Source organism: Vicia villosa, unplaced genomic scaffold, assembly GCF_029867415.1.
Source record: "Vicia villosa cultivar HV-30 ecotype Madison, WI unplaced genomic scaffold, Vvil1.0 ctg.000747F_1_1, whole genome shotgun sequence".
Lineage (NCBI taxonomy): Eukaryota > Viridiplantae > Streptophyta > Magnoliopsida > Fabales > Fabaceae > Vicia > Vicia villosa.
The window spans coordinates 398,260-414,771 of NW_026705336.1; the positions used below are offsets into that span (position 1 = coordinate 398,260).

Here is a 16,512-nt window from a genome sequence, read left to right on the forward strand (position 1 = left end):
CGATGTTGCGCTAACAATGGTATCATGAGCCTTTGGTTCAAGAAAAAAGGGACCGACTAAAACTTGTAGTTGAAATTCAACGGATACATGTAGTTGAAGAGAATCAACGGATACATGTAGTTGAAGTCAACGAATACAAGTGTATGTGGAAGAGAAACTTCCACTTGAGGGTGAACATTGTGTAAGACTCACACTTGAGGGGTAGTGTTGAGAATCAAGTGTGAGTGTGGATAATAGTCCCACATTGAAAATGTGTATGGTGACTTAAGCATATATAAGTGGGAGAACCCACTCACCTATCACCTTAAGGTTTTAGGTGGAGAAGTGGTGTCTCTCCCACAAAGGTGTGTTGCTCAAAGGAATGTCCCGAAAATTAAAAATGCTCCCGAACTCGATCCTCCCTTGATGTTGCACTAACAAGTATGTCAGGTAAAGGGTCCATGCAATCGTATCCCCACATTTCTTAGCTCATGTTGACCGACATTGATGCTAAGTGTACGCACGCACCATTTTCCTTTTGGATCCGTGACGGCTTGGTTGCTGAGAGGGACTCGCTCCTCTTGTCTATAGCCCGATCATTTTCGCGAGGTCTAATGCTTGGTTGACTCGGGTGATCCGCTCCCCTTGGCTATGGCGGGACCGCTTTTCTACTACTTGGCTAGTGCCAGTAGGTTGTTTGCTTTACGAGCGAGACTCATTTGTGTGATGTTCTTGTTTGCATTTCGCTTTCTCCCCGTAGGTTGCTAATTTAGTTTAGACTTGTACCCTTTGTATGATAACATAGGTAGCAAGCTTTCCCCCTTAGCTTAGGTTTCCCTCATGCATTCTTTAAAATAAAAATCACACTCTTTGATTTTCTTTTCTTAAGAGTTTGTTATTTCCACTCCATTCCCAAGCGTAAGACTCCAAAGGTCGAGCAGCGGAGTGTGAATGTAACTCGTTCACCTAAAAACACAAAACAAACAGAAACTAGTTAGCCGAGCTACGGTACCTCTAATTCCTCAAAATCAGATACGTAGGCAGCGGGGTAGGGCCCGTGCGATCACAATCCTTTCTTTTCCCTACATTCTGCATTCATTTTAGTCCAGATTAGCGTAGATTTGTTACACACCCATAGATTTAGACACAAGCGTGGATACCATCGAGTACGATGGGCGCGAGGGGTGCTAACACCTTCCTCTCGCGTAACCGGCTCCCTTACCCTTTTTCTTTGGTCGTGAGACCGTTGTTTTGTTTTGTGGTTTGCTGGCATTCCCTTCCTTTTCAGGATAAAGATGTTAGTGGCAACTCTGTTAATTTTCGCGGTAGCGACAATGGGTGGATTGATCGTTGTAGGAAAACTCTTATCAACTTTTTAGTTTATTGCCCCAAAGGAACTGTTTTCATAAAGTCTGTTGATGCCTCAGGTGCTTCTAAAACTGCATAAACATTGTTTAAGCTTTTCAAGGAAGTAGTGTTGTATGTTGGACCGAAAAATGTTGTTCAAATTGTTACATATAATGCTGCAAATTATGTTGCTGTTGGAAAGTTGTTGGAAAAGGAGTTTCCTAAGTTGTTTTGGTCTCCTTGCGTAGCACATTGTATTAATTTGATGTTGTAAGACATGTGGAAATTGGATGAAGTAAGTGAGGCAGTGTCACATGCTTCAAAAATTACCAAATACATATATAATCATTGTTTTGCATTGTATTTGATGAGACAAAATACAGGTGGAAGAGAAATACTCCATCATGCTCCAACCTGCTTTGCTACTAATTTCATTGCATTGCAAAGTATTCTGTCTCATAAAGATGCACTAAGAGCCATGGTAACATTTAAAGAGTGGACAACCACAACTTATTCCAAAGATGTCAAGGAAAAGCAATTTGTGGAACAAGTCTTAGACTCAAGCTTTTGGTCTAAATGTGCTGACATAGTGAAAATTACAGAACCTCTTGTACGTGTGTTGCGTATTGTTGATAGTGAAGATAAGTCGGCTATGGGATATCTCTATCGAGCTATGTATAAAGCAAGAGAGGAGATTGAGAAGAGGTTTAGAAGAAATAAGTTGAAAGTAGAGCCTTATTTGAAGATCTTGGATAACCGTTGGGATGCACAACTTCGGAAAAATCTCCATGCTGCTGGTTATTGGTTAAATCCATCTTGTAGATTAGGTCCGGAATATGAAAAAAACAAGTCCACCACCCAAGGCCTTTTGGATGTCATTGAAAAGTATGCTTATGATAGTAAGGAATTGCGATCTAAATTAACCGCTAAGATGACTTCATTCAAAAATTGGGAAGGTAGTTTTGGAAGGACAACAACAGTAGAAAACCGAGATGAAGTTTTGCCAGGTAAAATTAAATGATAAACTTTAAGCATTTTAGATTTTTAGTACAATGTCAATATGTATTTTAAAATGTTTTCGAATTTTTTTCACATGCATTATTCTAGATCAATGGTGGGACACTTATGGAACTGAAGCGCTGAATTTGCAAAAGCTGGCTATTCGAATTTTGAGTCAAACTTGTAGTGCATCTGGTTGTGAAAGAAATTGGAGTGTGTTTGAACACATTCATTCAAAAAAGAGAAATAGGTTGGAGCATCAAAAGCTTAACGATCTTGTTTATGTTCGTTACAATTTACGGCTACAAAATATGTATTGCACTTATTATGCCTTATATGCTATTGTTTTGATACTTGATGACATGAATATTGGTTCTATGGTTAAGAATATATGATATTGTTTTATAGTTAGGAAATATGCTATTGTTTGGTTTGTTTGATTTATAAACAAGACTATTTTGTTCTTGTCTTGATGACATAAGAATATTGATTCTATGGTTAAGAATATATGATACCGTTTTATAGTTAAGAAATATGCTATTATTTGGTTTGTTTGGTTTATAAACAAGACTATTTTGTTCTTCTCTTGATGACATAAGAATATTGGTTCTATAGTTAAGAATATACAATTTTGTTTGGTTTATTAAGAATATTTTATGGTTCTATATTTAAGAATATGTGATATTTCTTGGTTTGTTAAGAATGTATATTATTGTTAGATTTGTTAAATTTATTTGGTTCTACGTTTGACATTGCCTTTAATGATTTGTAGAACCAAGAAGAAACAAAATTATGATCCTATTAATTTTGAAATACTTGGTGATCATTCTAATTGGGTGTTGGAGGATTTCCCACCATTCTTGACCATTGAGGAGGTGGAAGCGCTACGCAAAGATCTTGCTAGTATGACAATCCAACCTATTTCAAATGATATTAGTATGGTATTTATTTTTGTGATTACAATTATGTTATTTTAATTTCTTAAAATATGTCAATTTCTAAACTCTTTAAATTGATGTTTTTATAGATGAATTAAATTTGGATGAGGTTGATGTTGAGGGAGATGCACCACTTAACTCCGGAGAAAACAACCAAAGTAATGATATCATTAATGGGGAAGATGTTGCAAATGCGATTGATTTTGTCGGAGATGGTTTTGATATTGAAGGAGATCCCAACATTGAGATAATTTTACCTCCTTGGAACTAAATTTAATAGAAATTTGAGTGTTTTGGTTCTAAAGTACTCAATTAGTTTATGTTGCAATTAGACTTTGTAATTTGTACTACTTTGTTATGTGTAATACTTATGTTTAAATTTGCACTAAATTTGTGATTTTTAAGTGCTGAGCAAACTATATTTGTGCTTTTTAAGAGCCTTAAACTATATGGATTATTAGTATTTTCAGCACCTAATGTACAACTTATGAATTTGTGATTTTTAAGAGCCTTATTTATAGATTATGCTGATAATGGATCAGCTTTTAAATGCTAGTTATAATTTTTTTAGAGATTGAATGATCCGGTTCGACCGGTTTTGTACCTATATAGTTTTATTATAATGACAGGTTTAATCTGGTTTTTATCCGGTTTAATCCGGTTTGGTCATGCGGTTCGATCAGTGACCCAGTGGTTCGACCGATGAACTAGTGATCCAGTACCCTCACCGGTTTGATGACCGGTCCGATTTTTAAAACATTGAAAAAATTCTGATCATTTTTCAGGAATCTACGATGTACAATATATATATCTATATATATATATATATATATATATATATATATATATATATATATATATATATATATAGTCTGGATCAAATGACACTAATGTGTCAAACTTAATATTATGACACTTCTGATAACTCTTTATTGTATATTTGTATGAAAAAAATCTATGGTTGAATTGAAAGTAATTATCATATAGATCATGTCTATAAAATTTAACATCAACCGAAAATTATTTGATATGCTAAAGAGAAAGTTCAAAATTAACGGTTTTCTTGAAATTTTGTAAGACGTTAATTTTTATGCATCTCATTTACATGTCAAATAATTTTTTATTGATGTTAAGTTTTATAGATATTATCTATATGATAATAACTTTCGATCCAACAATAATTTTTTTTATAGGCATATAAACAAGTTGAATATTCATATGTTATAGCTTTGGAAGTTCATATAAAATATTATCAAATGTCTACCGTTGCTAGTTGTTACACGTTGGTTTATTGCAAGAGGCACGGAAAATGAAATAAAATAATGAAATATTGTTTTAAGAAAAGTTTTTCTAAGTTTTTATTTTGGAATAAAATAGTAACCTTGTAAAGTTCAACTTGTAAATTAACTTCTTTACACATTATTTATATTTAATTTATCACTGTAAAATGTAAGTTATTTTCTTCTCTTATAACTAATAATTATAGTTAATAGAGATAAAAATGTAAGGAAACACAATCTTTAAATAAATTTATTATAAATATAATATTTTTCAATGCCAGTAAATTTCATGAAATTTTTTATAAAAAAAGACATGAACTGTTTATGACAAACAACTGAACAAGTAACATGTATTGAATTTAATGCAAAACAAAAGAAAAAAAACTCAATAACTTGTAATTTAATTTTGGATGTTCGATTTTAAATAGCGTAATCAATTGGAACTAATAGATGTTGAATTTATAAAGTTTGACTAATTTTAAACTCAAACATATAAAAATCAAACACATTTACTTAATACTTTGTCACATTTTAGATTTTGGTCTCACACTTATATATACTTAAAGATTCTTATTGCATAGGAATATACTTATCATAAACAAACACATACAATTTTTTGTCTAGCAGTTTGATGATTAAAATTTATTTTTCAAATATAAATAAATGACATTCGGTAAAGCCGAATCTATATCTTTAAAATTAAATATTTGCACATAATTACTAATTGGGAAGATTTAAAAAAAATAAATTAAATCACATCAATTTTATAATTTAAGATGTATTAGTAAGGGTGAGAGTAGATCGAGTCTAGGTAGGCTTTGTCAAATTTAAATTTGTCCTGTTAAAAATTTTAAAGATATATTAATTTAGATTAAGTTTGACATTTCCGAAGGTCCCATTGATTTATTATAAAAATTTATTTTATTTGAACATTTGGAAATAAATAATTCAACCATTAAAATAGACTAAAAAAATTAAATAATTAACTAGACTTAATGTTATTTACACTAATTTATTCAAATTTATCTATTAACATAAAATTTATAATATTATTTACTAATAAAATTTATAATATTATTTACTAAAGAGAACTTATGAAAACAACCTATATATTATTCATAAGTTTTTTTTTATAAAATTTTCTAAACAACTAAACTTTATTTTTATATTTTAATTCAAAAAACTAATACTTTATTATTCTGATAATAACAATAATAATAAAATTATTCATATTTACTTAAATAGACCGTCTAAAATATTTAAAAGGTTTTTTTTAGCCTATAACCTAACTTTTTTTAACTAATGTGTTTATAAAAAAGTCTAATCTTTTTCTATTTAAAAAAATATAGCCTAACCTAACATATATAAACTAGACCGTAGATCTCTATTAATTAATCCGACCTATTTCCACGCCTGTATTACTGCACATTAGCAATAAATATTACGCAAGAGCACTTGATTGAGATTATAAAAGTCTATGTCAATTTATGAGTTTTAGTCCAACCATAAACTTGCGCGCATTAGATATTTTGATTTGTAAAAAAGTAATAAATATTATTGCTTATATAAAAACTAAATATTACCAACCACTTAGTTTAGTAATTGATACTAAACTATAAGGAGGACCATAGATTGATTCCCACAATTATAATTAGAAAAAAAGATTGAAATTACTTGATGCTAGAACTGATTCTAAATTGAATTAGTCGGTCTAATGAATCTGCAATTACAATCAAAAAGAGACTGAAATTACTTAATGATAAAACTGACCCCAAATCAAATAAGTCGATTTAATGAGCCAGATACTATTGCTAAAAAAACAAAAAACAAAAAAAAATTAATTCAAGTCAAAAAGATAAAGTAGTAAGGCACTAATCTTTCTTAAAAAAATGATGTAAGAGTTTTTTTTACCCAAATCCCAATCATGCAAATTAATTAATGAAATAGAAACATTAAACACACTATGAGAGTGTAGAGAGAGAAAGTTTGTAGAGAGAGAAAGAGGTCAAATCGAGTGGCGAAAGGTTGGGTGTCTTCTTTACAATTTTTGTGGTGCTGGTGTTAGTATTACCCTAACAAGGGTTTTTTCAGAGAGAGAGAGAGAGAAACAATAAAAATTAAAACTTGATAACTCAGATAACAATACTGAAGCTAGTTCCTTATTCCAATTCCCAGAAAAATCAATAATCTTTCTTCACTTCTTTCTCTCTCTCTATTACCATTTGATTTCATGCAATTTTCATTTATGGATCCCTTTGATTTGATTCGTAAAGGTATAAATTTCTTGCTTCACTTTTCAATTTCAGATCTTTCACTTATTAATCTCGTTAAATCTTGTGTTTTTACGATGTAATTTTATTCAATTTTGGTTAATTTGACTTTTTGGGGTTTTTTATATGAGCTGAATTATTTAAGATCTAGGAATTTTTTGTGGCTTTCATAATTGAAGGTTTTGTTATTTGTCAGTTTTCATTTTCTTTTTGTTTACTTTGGTTTTGATTTGTTTGTACTTTTTGTTTTTGTTGTTTCTATGAAATTGGGATTTGGGAATTTTGGAAGTTTGGATTTTTATGTAGTTACTATTCAACTATGAATTCAATTGTGAAGTTCATCTTGGAAACTGTTTAATTACTTGGTTCAGAGAAACTTAGGGTTTTAACCTTATCCTGAAGTTTTTTTTACTAGTTCTGAAATTGGTTAGTGTTCTCAAGTGCATTTTTTGTATTAATTAGATCTGTTAAGTTGTGTTGTAACTCATACTCTGTTTCACAAATGGTTGATTTAGCTTATGGGATTAATTTCAAAGTTACAATTATGAAAACGGCCGGTTATAGTTGCTTTCGTGATAATCAACTTAGTCACGTGCTGTTTATACATGTTCCACTGCTTTTTAATTCGGCAATTCCAAGTGGCGGAGCCGGATTAGATGGAATTCAATGTGGAGTTGCTTTTTTCTTCGTTTTCGTGTGCATGTATTTTGTGATTGGGGATACTATTGATCTACAAGTATGATTGAATTGAATTATTTTGCAGGGTTTGGATGAAGCTGTTTGGAACTTTCTTTGGCTGTTTTTGAATTTTATCCGTGTTTTAGTCATTTTGTTCATATTATAGTCTAGTTAATGATGAGTTTATCAAAGAAAGGGTCTCCGACAGACACAAAGCTGAGCTCTCCAAACAAGGCTGCTTTGAATCCAAATGCGGCAGAGTTTATTCCTTTTTCACTCAGATCATTGCCATCTGGAAGTACTAGCTCGGTAGATGCGACGACAAGGCTTACAACTGCTGGTTCTCTCGGGAAAGCAGTTTTAGATAGATCAGAATCATCTGTTTCTAATAATTCTGATGATGAAGCCCACAATTACTGGCGTTGCCAACTTCCGGATGATATCACCCCTGATTTCAAAGTCATCATGGAAGAAGAAGAACCTCAAGGTCTTAACAATCTCTCTTTAGCAGGCTTATCTATACACGACGAAAATGAGTCCTCAATGTTTCCTTCTACTAATGGAAGTAGATATATACTAAATGAGCAGCAAGAATTATCTCAACAGCACCTCAATGGAAATACCTTTGCTGATAAGTTACGGTTTTCCAATTCAACATACCGGGAGGAACCATCTTCAGCAAGCTTTTTGAATTCATTGGCAAAGCCTTGGGATAGACCGGTTGGGAATAACAACCTGCATAGCAGCGGTCAAGAGGCACTTGCTTATGATGACAATGCTAGGCATGGATTTATAAATGATGTTTTGACTGAGAATGCTATTGTGGACGAGACCGATTTTAACCCTTTGGACTTTTTAGCTTCTCTATTCCCTGGTTTTGCGTCAGAAAGCCTTGCTGAAGTTTACTTTGCCAATGGATGTGATTTACATTTGACCATTGAGATGCTCACTCAGTTAGAGGTGGGTTTGATCTTCATGTACCAACTAACTTGTGGTTAAATTTTGGTTTTTAATAAAGCATGCTGTGATGCAATTATTTGTTAGAAATGCACATCTTGCGATATGTTTTGATACAATATTAAATTTGAATAGATGGTAGCTAAATGCGTAAAGCAATACTTGTGCCTTGTTTTGGCAGGGAAGTTTCTGTCATCCCATAAAATTGTGAGATGACTCCAACGCAGTCCAGCTGGTTTCCTGAATCCTTATACCTTTTGCGTCATGCTAACAAGGGACCTGATAGGGACTATCGAAACTTTATTTGCATTTTTTGGACTTATAATTATTTATTATTTCTTGTTATACGATATTGTAGTGCTAGCATGTCTCAAGCTTTTCTTTTTTCATTCTATGGATGTTATTATCACTTTCTTGACTATTTTCATTTCTCTGGCATACTTCTTTACTGGGGCATTTACGTATACTATATTTACTTTTTCCTCCAAATTTGTAGATTCAAGTTGATAATAATTTCATCCAGAACCCAAGTCCAAAGACTCTGTCATCTCCCAATCTGACTGGAATGGACTTTCCAGCACTTGCTCCAACAAACGGCCAGACTACTGCAAAATATGCAGGAGATAATGTTCAACAAAGTGGCAGTCCTTACTTACCGACTGGCAAAGACTTGCTCATGTTCAAATCTGGCTCTTCTTTTCCATCTAGAGGTGCTACTGACTTTGCTTCAGCTGTCAGGAAATTGGCTTCTCAGGATTCTGGAATATGGAAGTATGATAGAAATGGTTCTGGTGATGCTTCCACTGGGTCAAGTAGGAGTTTAAATGTTCTTGCTAGTGCCTACAATGGAGGACAGGGGAGAACTAACGTTGGGGATAGGTTTCAAAACCGTGGTTCTGGCCGGCCAGCTCCTGTCTGGCTTGAAACTGGTGACGCTGTTGGTAAATATTTATATTTATATGTTTCCATTTTGAGGCAATTTTCTTTTATTCTGGTTTCTTTAACTAATTTGAATGACAGCAAATATGTATTCTGAATTTCGGGAGGAGGCTCGTGATCATGCACGCTTACGTAATGCATATTTTGAGCAGGTGGGTCTTTGATTCATGCTGCAGAGAAGTTGGTGGGTATTTTTATGATAATATAGTGTGATGATTTTGGCTAACACTTCATGGTTGACTCATCAATCTGCTTTCCCTAAATTTCTAGGCATAATTAAGTGCTTATAACACAAGTGCTTATGTATATAAGTTATTTTTATAACAAGATAAAATAAAGTCAAATTGTCTTATCATCTATAAACTGTTTCCATAAGTTATCACAAAGAGTTTATGGAAATAAGCTGAAAATAGTTTATGAACATGCCATAAGTTGTTTCCATAAGCTCTCCCAAACTGTCTCATTGGTGCTTATATCAGTAGATAAGCTCAATTAAGTCAATTCAAACAAGCTCTATATTCTTTTCAACCTTAGATTTTTGCACCAGTGTAATGGAAGCTAACATTTTTGCTACTTGAGTTTCAACCACAAAGCTTTACATACTAGATTGGGATGAGGTGTAACAAGAGGATTTTGCAGGACTTGCGCTAATTTGTATAACTTTTGTTTATTTGTTCATAATTTTAAAACAGGCACGACAAGCTTACCTTATTGGCAATAAAGCCCTTGCAAAGGAGCTAAGTGCTAAAGGGCAACTGCATAACATGCATATGAAAGAAGCTCATGGGAAAGCTCAAGACTCTATTTACCGCCAAAGGTTTGGTTTTCCTCATTGCCATCCACTCTTCCTATCCATGCAACTATTGGTCAAAGCAAAAACTGTATCATGCTATAATGAGAATGCTAATATATTTTTTCCAACATTGTTAAAGCCAGTCTAGAAAAGAAGCTAGCAATACTTTCAGTCGAGGTTCCTCCAATTTTATCAAATGCTTGAATACTCAATTAGGATGACTTTATGCGAATAATTTAAATCAAATAAAAAAGTAATTTTAAACATTTATCAAATTTGAAAAACAGTGTTCTTTTCACTAACGATTGGCTGTTCAACCAGATGAATTAACCAATTCAACTAGAGGTAAAAAGCAACGAGGAAGTAAACCCCGTGTTGTAAATATGAGATTGTTTTGATGAGTGTGTACTTACACAATGGAAGATTGGATTAGAAATACTATCAGTAGAGAGGACTGGCAACAACTATAGGCCAAGATTGATTTAGATGTAAATGGTCTATCCTTACCCAATAATTTAAGCCAGGACCTGATACTCGATTGATCTATGTAACCAAGCCTGCTGAAAAACACTTGCTTGTTTGTTATTTAGGTCGGTTTTTAAGATAGCATTTAACAAACGGGTTAACAAGGGATAAAGTATGGTACAAGTTTTGTTTTATGTTTAGTGCTCTTAAATTGTGGGTTGAGCCTTATGCAACCCTACAAAATCGCTTTTTAAGGTGAGAGATGCCTCCCACTTATAAACATATTTTTAGACCATGTCTTATCAAATGCGGGACTCTCATCATTCACATATTATCTTTGTAGCCCTGACACTTCAGATTGAAGGCAAGTCTGGTGTCCGACAAGCTTCAGTGTCTGATACCGACATATGTTATTACATCCAATTATTATATTTTCTCCAAATATTATTGGTTTTGTTGTGTCATTGTTGTGCCCGTGTTTGTATGTGTGCTATATAACATATTATGAACTGACAGGCAGTGCTGTTCTGTTCGCATGGCAAACACTACCTTATTGTGAGTGTTGATTTTTCAGGAATCCAGTTGGTCCAGAGATGCAGGTTAATGGTAGAGGACATGAAAGAATGATAGACTTACACGGACTCCATGTAAGTGAAGCAATTCACGTGCTGAAACACGAACTGAGTGTGCTAAGAAGCACAGCCAGAGCTGCAGAGCAGCGTTTGCAGGTTTATATCTGTGTTGGTACCGGTCATCATACCAGAGGTTCCCGCACTCCTGCAAGACTTCCAATAGCTGTACAGCGTTACCTACTTGAAGAAGAGGGTCTCGATTTCACCGAACCACAGCCAGGCTTGATTCGTGTTGTGATATATTGAGCCAAAAAAGGAGAGGTATACAAGTTTTTGACAGTGAAAATCCATGAACATAGAGATGTTGTAGTCATTCTTGTATCTGTATATGGGAAGAAAATGTCAGTGTCCAACTGAAAAAAAAATGGAAAAAAAGTATCTTTAGAGGAAAAAAAATGAAAAAGATTTAGAAGCAAAGAGAAGGGTTGTAGTAGAATTGTACCATTAAGGTCTCAATGAGGCATAGTCAGCAGGAACACACCACGTCAAGTTTTTCCTTCTGTTAATTTTGTACTCTAATTTTCATTTTGTTAAATTCCTTTTTTGTTGTTTTTTATTTTTTTACTCAGATGTAACTGATAGAACTCAATTACATGATAGAACTATTCACCATGCCAATTAGATTCAATGCAAAACAATCTTCCAGCTCGGAACAAATGCTGTAGGCCAGATTCACATTTTCATTGTTTGATCGACATTTATAACCCGATTGCGACTGCGATAGCTCTTTATATCATTTTGATTTATGCAAATTCAGACAAGGTTTTGCATACACATTCTCTTTGACCTTGATGAGGGTGTGTCTAAAGGGGATAACAAAGTTGTCTCGTAGGTTCATTTTTTTAATTTGGAAAATAAAATGTAGGCACTAAAAATAGTAAAAATAGAAGGAATGTTTCTTTTTACAAAGATGGAAGTACTGGACCACATCGATAGATTTTTTCAATCTTTGCTAAGTGATGCTATAAAATTCACTTTTGGTCATATGCAAGGATAGAGATTCTCTTCTAGTACTTGTCTACTTCAATATCTTTGCATCCGATGCATTTCTTAATGAGTTACCTTAACCTCTACTAATTTTTAAAAGGGAATTTTTTTTTCCATCTTTGATATGTGAATCACACTTTTGAAAATTCAAAAATGCTAGATATATTTTCGAATGCATCATGAATCATTTTTGTCAAAATTTAGTTTGGAGACGCATTTTCGAATCGAATATTTTTAAAGTGTATTCGGAGATGCATCTCCTAAAATATTACTGAATCCATTTTTTCAATGTTTTTCAATGAGAATTATCTTTTATTCATTTAGTGAAATTTTTGGAGATACATTTCAAAAATATCAAGCAGAAAATTGAGTATATCTCCATCTTGCTTGATCATCAACTTTCATTTCCAATTAACTTTTCGACTCCAAATCATCATTCTTGTGTTTTATCACACAAAAAGGAGCAAAAGTAACTGCAATTTAAAATAAAGTTCATTTATTTCATCCATCATTGTTTACATTAATTTTATTCTTGAGCTAAAAAAAATTGTACGTTGAGTCCGCGGAGATACATATCCAAATTCGCTAATATGAAACAAAGAGTCCGATTGAAGTGGATGCGAAGATTTTAAGATCTGTCAAATATATTATAAACATGTTGCAACATCCGGAACTATCCGTTTTAACGATGTGTAATGTTAATTTTTCGATTATCAATTATCTATGTATTATTGTGTGTTTTAATGTATTATCAAGTTGCTATGATTATCTATTATAAATTTTTTATTATAAATTTTTCCATACTTTCTCATTTTTCATTTGAAGAATATATTTTCTGATATACATCTCTAAATATATTAAAATATAAATTTAGAAATACATTTTTGAACTAAAATTAAATAAATTTAAAAAACGGTGAAAAATAAATTCCCTTTTTAAAAAGCTATATCTTTTCTGATTTATCAATTCGAATAGAAAAGTCACTGACTTTGTTTGCTTCTGATGAATTTATTTTGACATGAGTAGTTTTTAAAAATCACGTAAGTGAGAAAGCAGCTCCTCCTTAAACGCTCTTGTCCATTCATTAACCATGAAAATATAGATTCGTCATCCTACTTCACTAAAAATAGTTGTCTTTACACATTAAAAAAATAGTGTGGGCCTAACTAATTTTTTTGTTTGTGTGGAACCCCCTCCTTCACCTCTCTAACGAACACCTTGGAATAAAAATATCCTATTCAAAGTCTAAAATGTGAAGGGTATTTTTGGTGTTCAAATTTTAAAATTCAAACGAACTGTATATAACAAAAATAACATAAATTAAAATATCAATTAAATAGAAACAAGATTGTGAATGAAGTAAACTAGTTTCTTTATTGATTCCATCAAATGTCATCGAACAAATTAAGTTGGAATAGATGATATGAACAAATATTACTAAGGAACATCTAACTAGATCGATATGCAGGAATGATATTGACCAATATAAAGAATATTGATGAACTAAACACGTATATTCGAGTTGATTGCATAACGATGATGCTTAATATTAACCATGCTTCTTGTATCGTCATAGATGAGGCGACTATTCAATTGATTTTTTAACTTACACAATGTAACATTGACTTTGATCCCAAATAAAATTTCTCTTGTTGTAATAAACTACAATTAAGTTAGAGTTCATTTCAATTTGGTAAAAATTTATTGTTTTGTGTTGTAAAATAAAATTAACCAAACAAATCAATCTATACAAGTTTATAGTTACATGGATTATAGTCCACTCAAACTGTCGTTGCGTTAAAAACTGCACAAATTGTTGAATCAATCTAAACCGCATATCAGAAATTCCTTTGTTAATCAAGTTCAGATTCTATAATCTGAATATAAAACTAATATATTTTACACATTTAGATTATACAATTCGAACTAAAACAAATACACCATTTTATAAGATTTTAAACAAACCCAATCTTTGATAAATGTGTTCGGATTAAAATTTATAATCTGAATGTGTAATTAATATATTTTACACATTGAAATTATTTTCAGACTAATGTTTTATAGTAAAATACATGTTCAACTTATAATTCAACCTGTATTTCACCAAAAGATCACCAATTAACCTTAACATGAAAACAAAAAATAATATTAAAAGAAAAATGCCCATTAAAATACATAGCATTAAATTATCCAAAATATATAATATCCAGTAGACTAAAATTGCTCCTAAGGTATCCATATTTCTTTGGGATGTTTTGTTGCTTGTCATTATATTTGTTATTTTAGTAATAAAGTTTCTCACAATAAGCACGCTTGAACATCTTCTAAAAATGATTTTTTTTTTTCATGCATAAAAAGTGTTTTAGTACATAAAATAGATCTTTGACTAAAAGTCAATGCATGTTGATTTGAATCAACAGTTTGTGATCACATCAAAAATTTCTGAAAGGCATGATTGAAATTATGCATGACTTTAACTCGAATCACAAAATATTTAATTTTCTAAAAGTTGGCTTGGGAAACATGATTCAGATCTTAAGAACGCTTGCTTCGAATGATGAGCAAGATTGTGAAATTGGAATTTTGTTTTTGAAAATGTGATTCGGATTATTGGTTGGCTTGATTTGAATCATGAGCGAATAATTTGATTTTGAAATCAGTTTTGGAAGCGTGATTTAAATCACACGACTCAAATCATTGAACAAAAATCTGTGTTTTTCCATCTACTTGATTCAACTCATTCTTTCACTAGATTCAATTTAATCATAAGTCGTTGTTTGGATTCAAATAGTCATTTTCACTGTTTTTTATGTCCAATCTCTAGCACATATATAAACATTTTCTCTCTCATATTTTCAATAGAATCTTTGATAACTTTAGTTGTTCATCATTTCTTGAGTGAAAATTTGGTTTGTGTAAAATTTTCTAAAACTTTATCTTTTACCTCAAACAATAAACACCATTGATGAGTATGAGTGTGTGAGTTCTTGTTGTGAGGTGATTCATTAGAGGTACTAATGATTTTGTGAATGCTTTCAAGATAAAAAATTAGGTTATTGGATTTGTGGCGAGTGAATTCCAGTAAAGAAGAAAAGAAGTTTTCTCTAAAGAGAATTTAAAGTTTATAGCATCTATCATTAGTTCAAAGACTTAAACAAGTTAATTTTAGTGGAATTGAGTGAAGATTGCTGCAGAACCGGAGCTTGGAGTGCTTGTGATATGTGAAGGTGAAGACAATATGATCCATATAGTCAAAATAGTTTTGGAAATTTTGATCTTAAGTTACTAGAGGTTAAACAGAGACGAATGAGTGCTTGTGAATATTCTACACATACAAGAACTAAGACAATCTCTCGGGTTGGTACCAGACCATACAATATTCACATATGATTCATCTAAAGTAGAAGCATATCTCATGGAACATGCATGTGAGATAAATATTGTTAGAAAACAAATTACTTTCTATGTACGCAGTCTCATAATCTTAACCATGAATATCTAAAAAATGCTATAACATCCATACCTACATCAATATAGATTAAGCTCATTGTACATGTAATCTAGGGCACCAATTCCCCCAAGAGAATTCATCGTTCTTATCAATGTCACTAAAAATGCACATACACCATATTCACATAGGTGGATCTTGTTGTTTGAGAAAATGATCAAACCCATAAAAAACATATCAACTACGATGGTGTATTTCCTATGGAGGACTCTTCTCACATCGTTACCACATCTGTCACATACCTTTGCTGCATTTTATTTCAAACTCATGTTTTAGGAAGCCGAATCATGCATGATCCCATATTGGACCGTGCATCTTTGGCATGAGTTTATTTCCCCCTTCGAATTCAATTATAGCTTGGCGCACTATTCATGGAGTATCACCTACAAATGAAAGACTAATTAAGCTTGAGTGTATAGTGGTTTTGGTTTCTCAGCTTTGCCTGGCTGACCAAGAAAGCACTCTCATATTTTCCTTCACTATAGGTTCACTATAGCACTATGGATTTGATTTGGAACTTTGTTTGGGGTATCTTTAGACCATACTACCTTTATATCTATTTTTGAGAGTTGAGCCAAGTCTTGGAACAACCAAGTTCACCATATTGTGCTAGAGGTTATTATGCATATCTTGCATACAATTTGGATAACAAGGAGTGATATTCGATTTAGCAATGCACATCCAATGTTGCATGCGACTATAATGAAAATTCAAATGACAATCATGATAAGTGCAACAAC

The 16,512-nt window shown here is 32.2% G+C and overlaps 2 protein-coding genes across 5 annotated transcripts; both read left to right on the top strand.

The window, feature by feature from the left end:
* The first annotated feature begins 2,676 nt into the window (after window positions 1–2,676).
* LOC131630890 (uncharacterized) lies at window positions 2,677–3,667 on the top strand. Of its 3 annotated transcripts, none has more exons than XR_009292541.1 (2): window positions 2,677–3,266; window positions 3,353–3,667. XR_009292541.1 is itself a non-coding variant. In XM_058901633.1 (2 exons), exons 1-2 carry the CDS (start codon window positions 3,087–3,089, stop codon window positions 3,532–3,534), a joined length of 357 nt encoding a protein of 118 aa, XP_058757616.1. In that variant the 5' UTR covers window positions 2,677–3,086; the 3' UTR covers window positions 3,535–3,667. The 3 variants fall into 3 exon arrangements, 2 of the variants coding, with proteins under 2 accessions (XP_058757616.1, XP_058757617.1); XM_058901633.1 differs by having other exon boundaries at window positions 2,677–3,261; XM_058901634.1 differs by having other exon boundaries at window positions 2,677–3,228.
* A 2,836-nt stretch (window positions 3,668–6,503) lies between these two features.
* On the top strand, window positions 6,504–11,833 carry LOC131630918 (polyadenylate-binding protein-interacting protein 7-like). Of its 2 annotated transcripts, XM_058901662.1 has the most exons (6): window positions 6,506–6,816; window positions 7,577–8,451; window positions 8,945–9,389; window positions 9,469–9,539; window positions 10,080–10,204; window positions 11,220–11,833. In XM_058901662.1, the coding sequence occupies exons 2-6, from the start codon at window positions 7,666–7,668 to the stop codon at window positions 11,521–11,523; spliced, it is 1,731 nt and encodes a 576-aa protein (XP_058757645.1). In that variant the 5' UTR covers window positions 6,506–6,816; window positions 7,577–7,665; the 3' UTR covers window positions 11,524–11,833. The 2 variants fall into 2 exon arrangements, with proteins under 2 accessions (XP_058757646.1, XP_058757645.1); XM_058901663.1 differs by lacking the exon at window positions 11,220–11,833 and having other exon boundaries at window positions 6,504–6,816; window positions 9,469–9,571; window positions 10,080–10,192.
* Window positions 11,834–16,512: the final 4,679 nt, after the last annotated feature.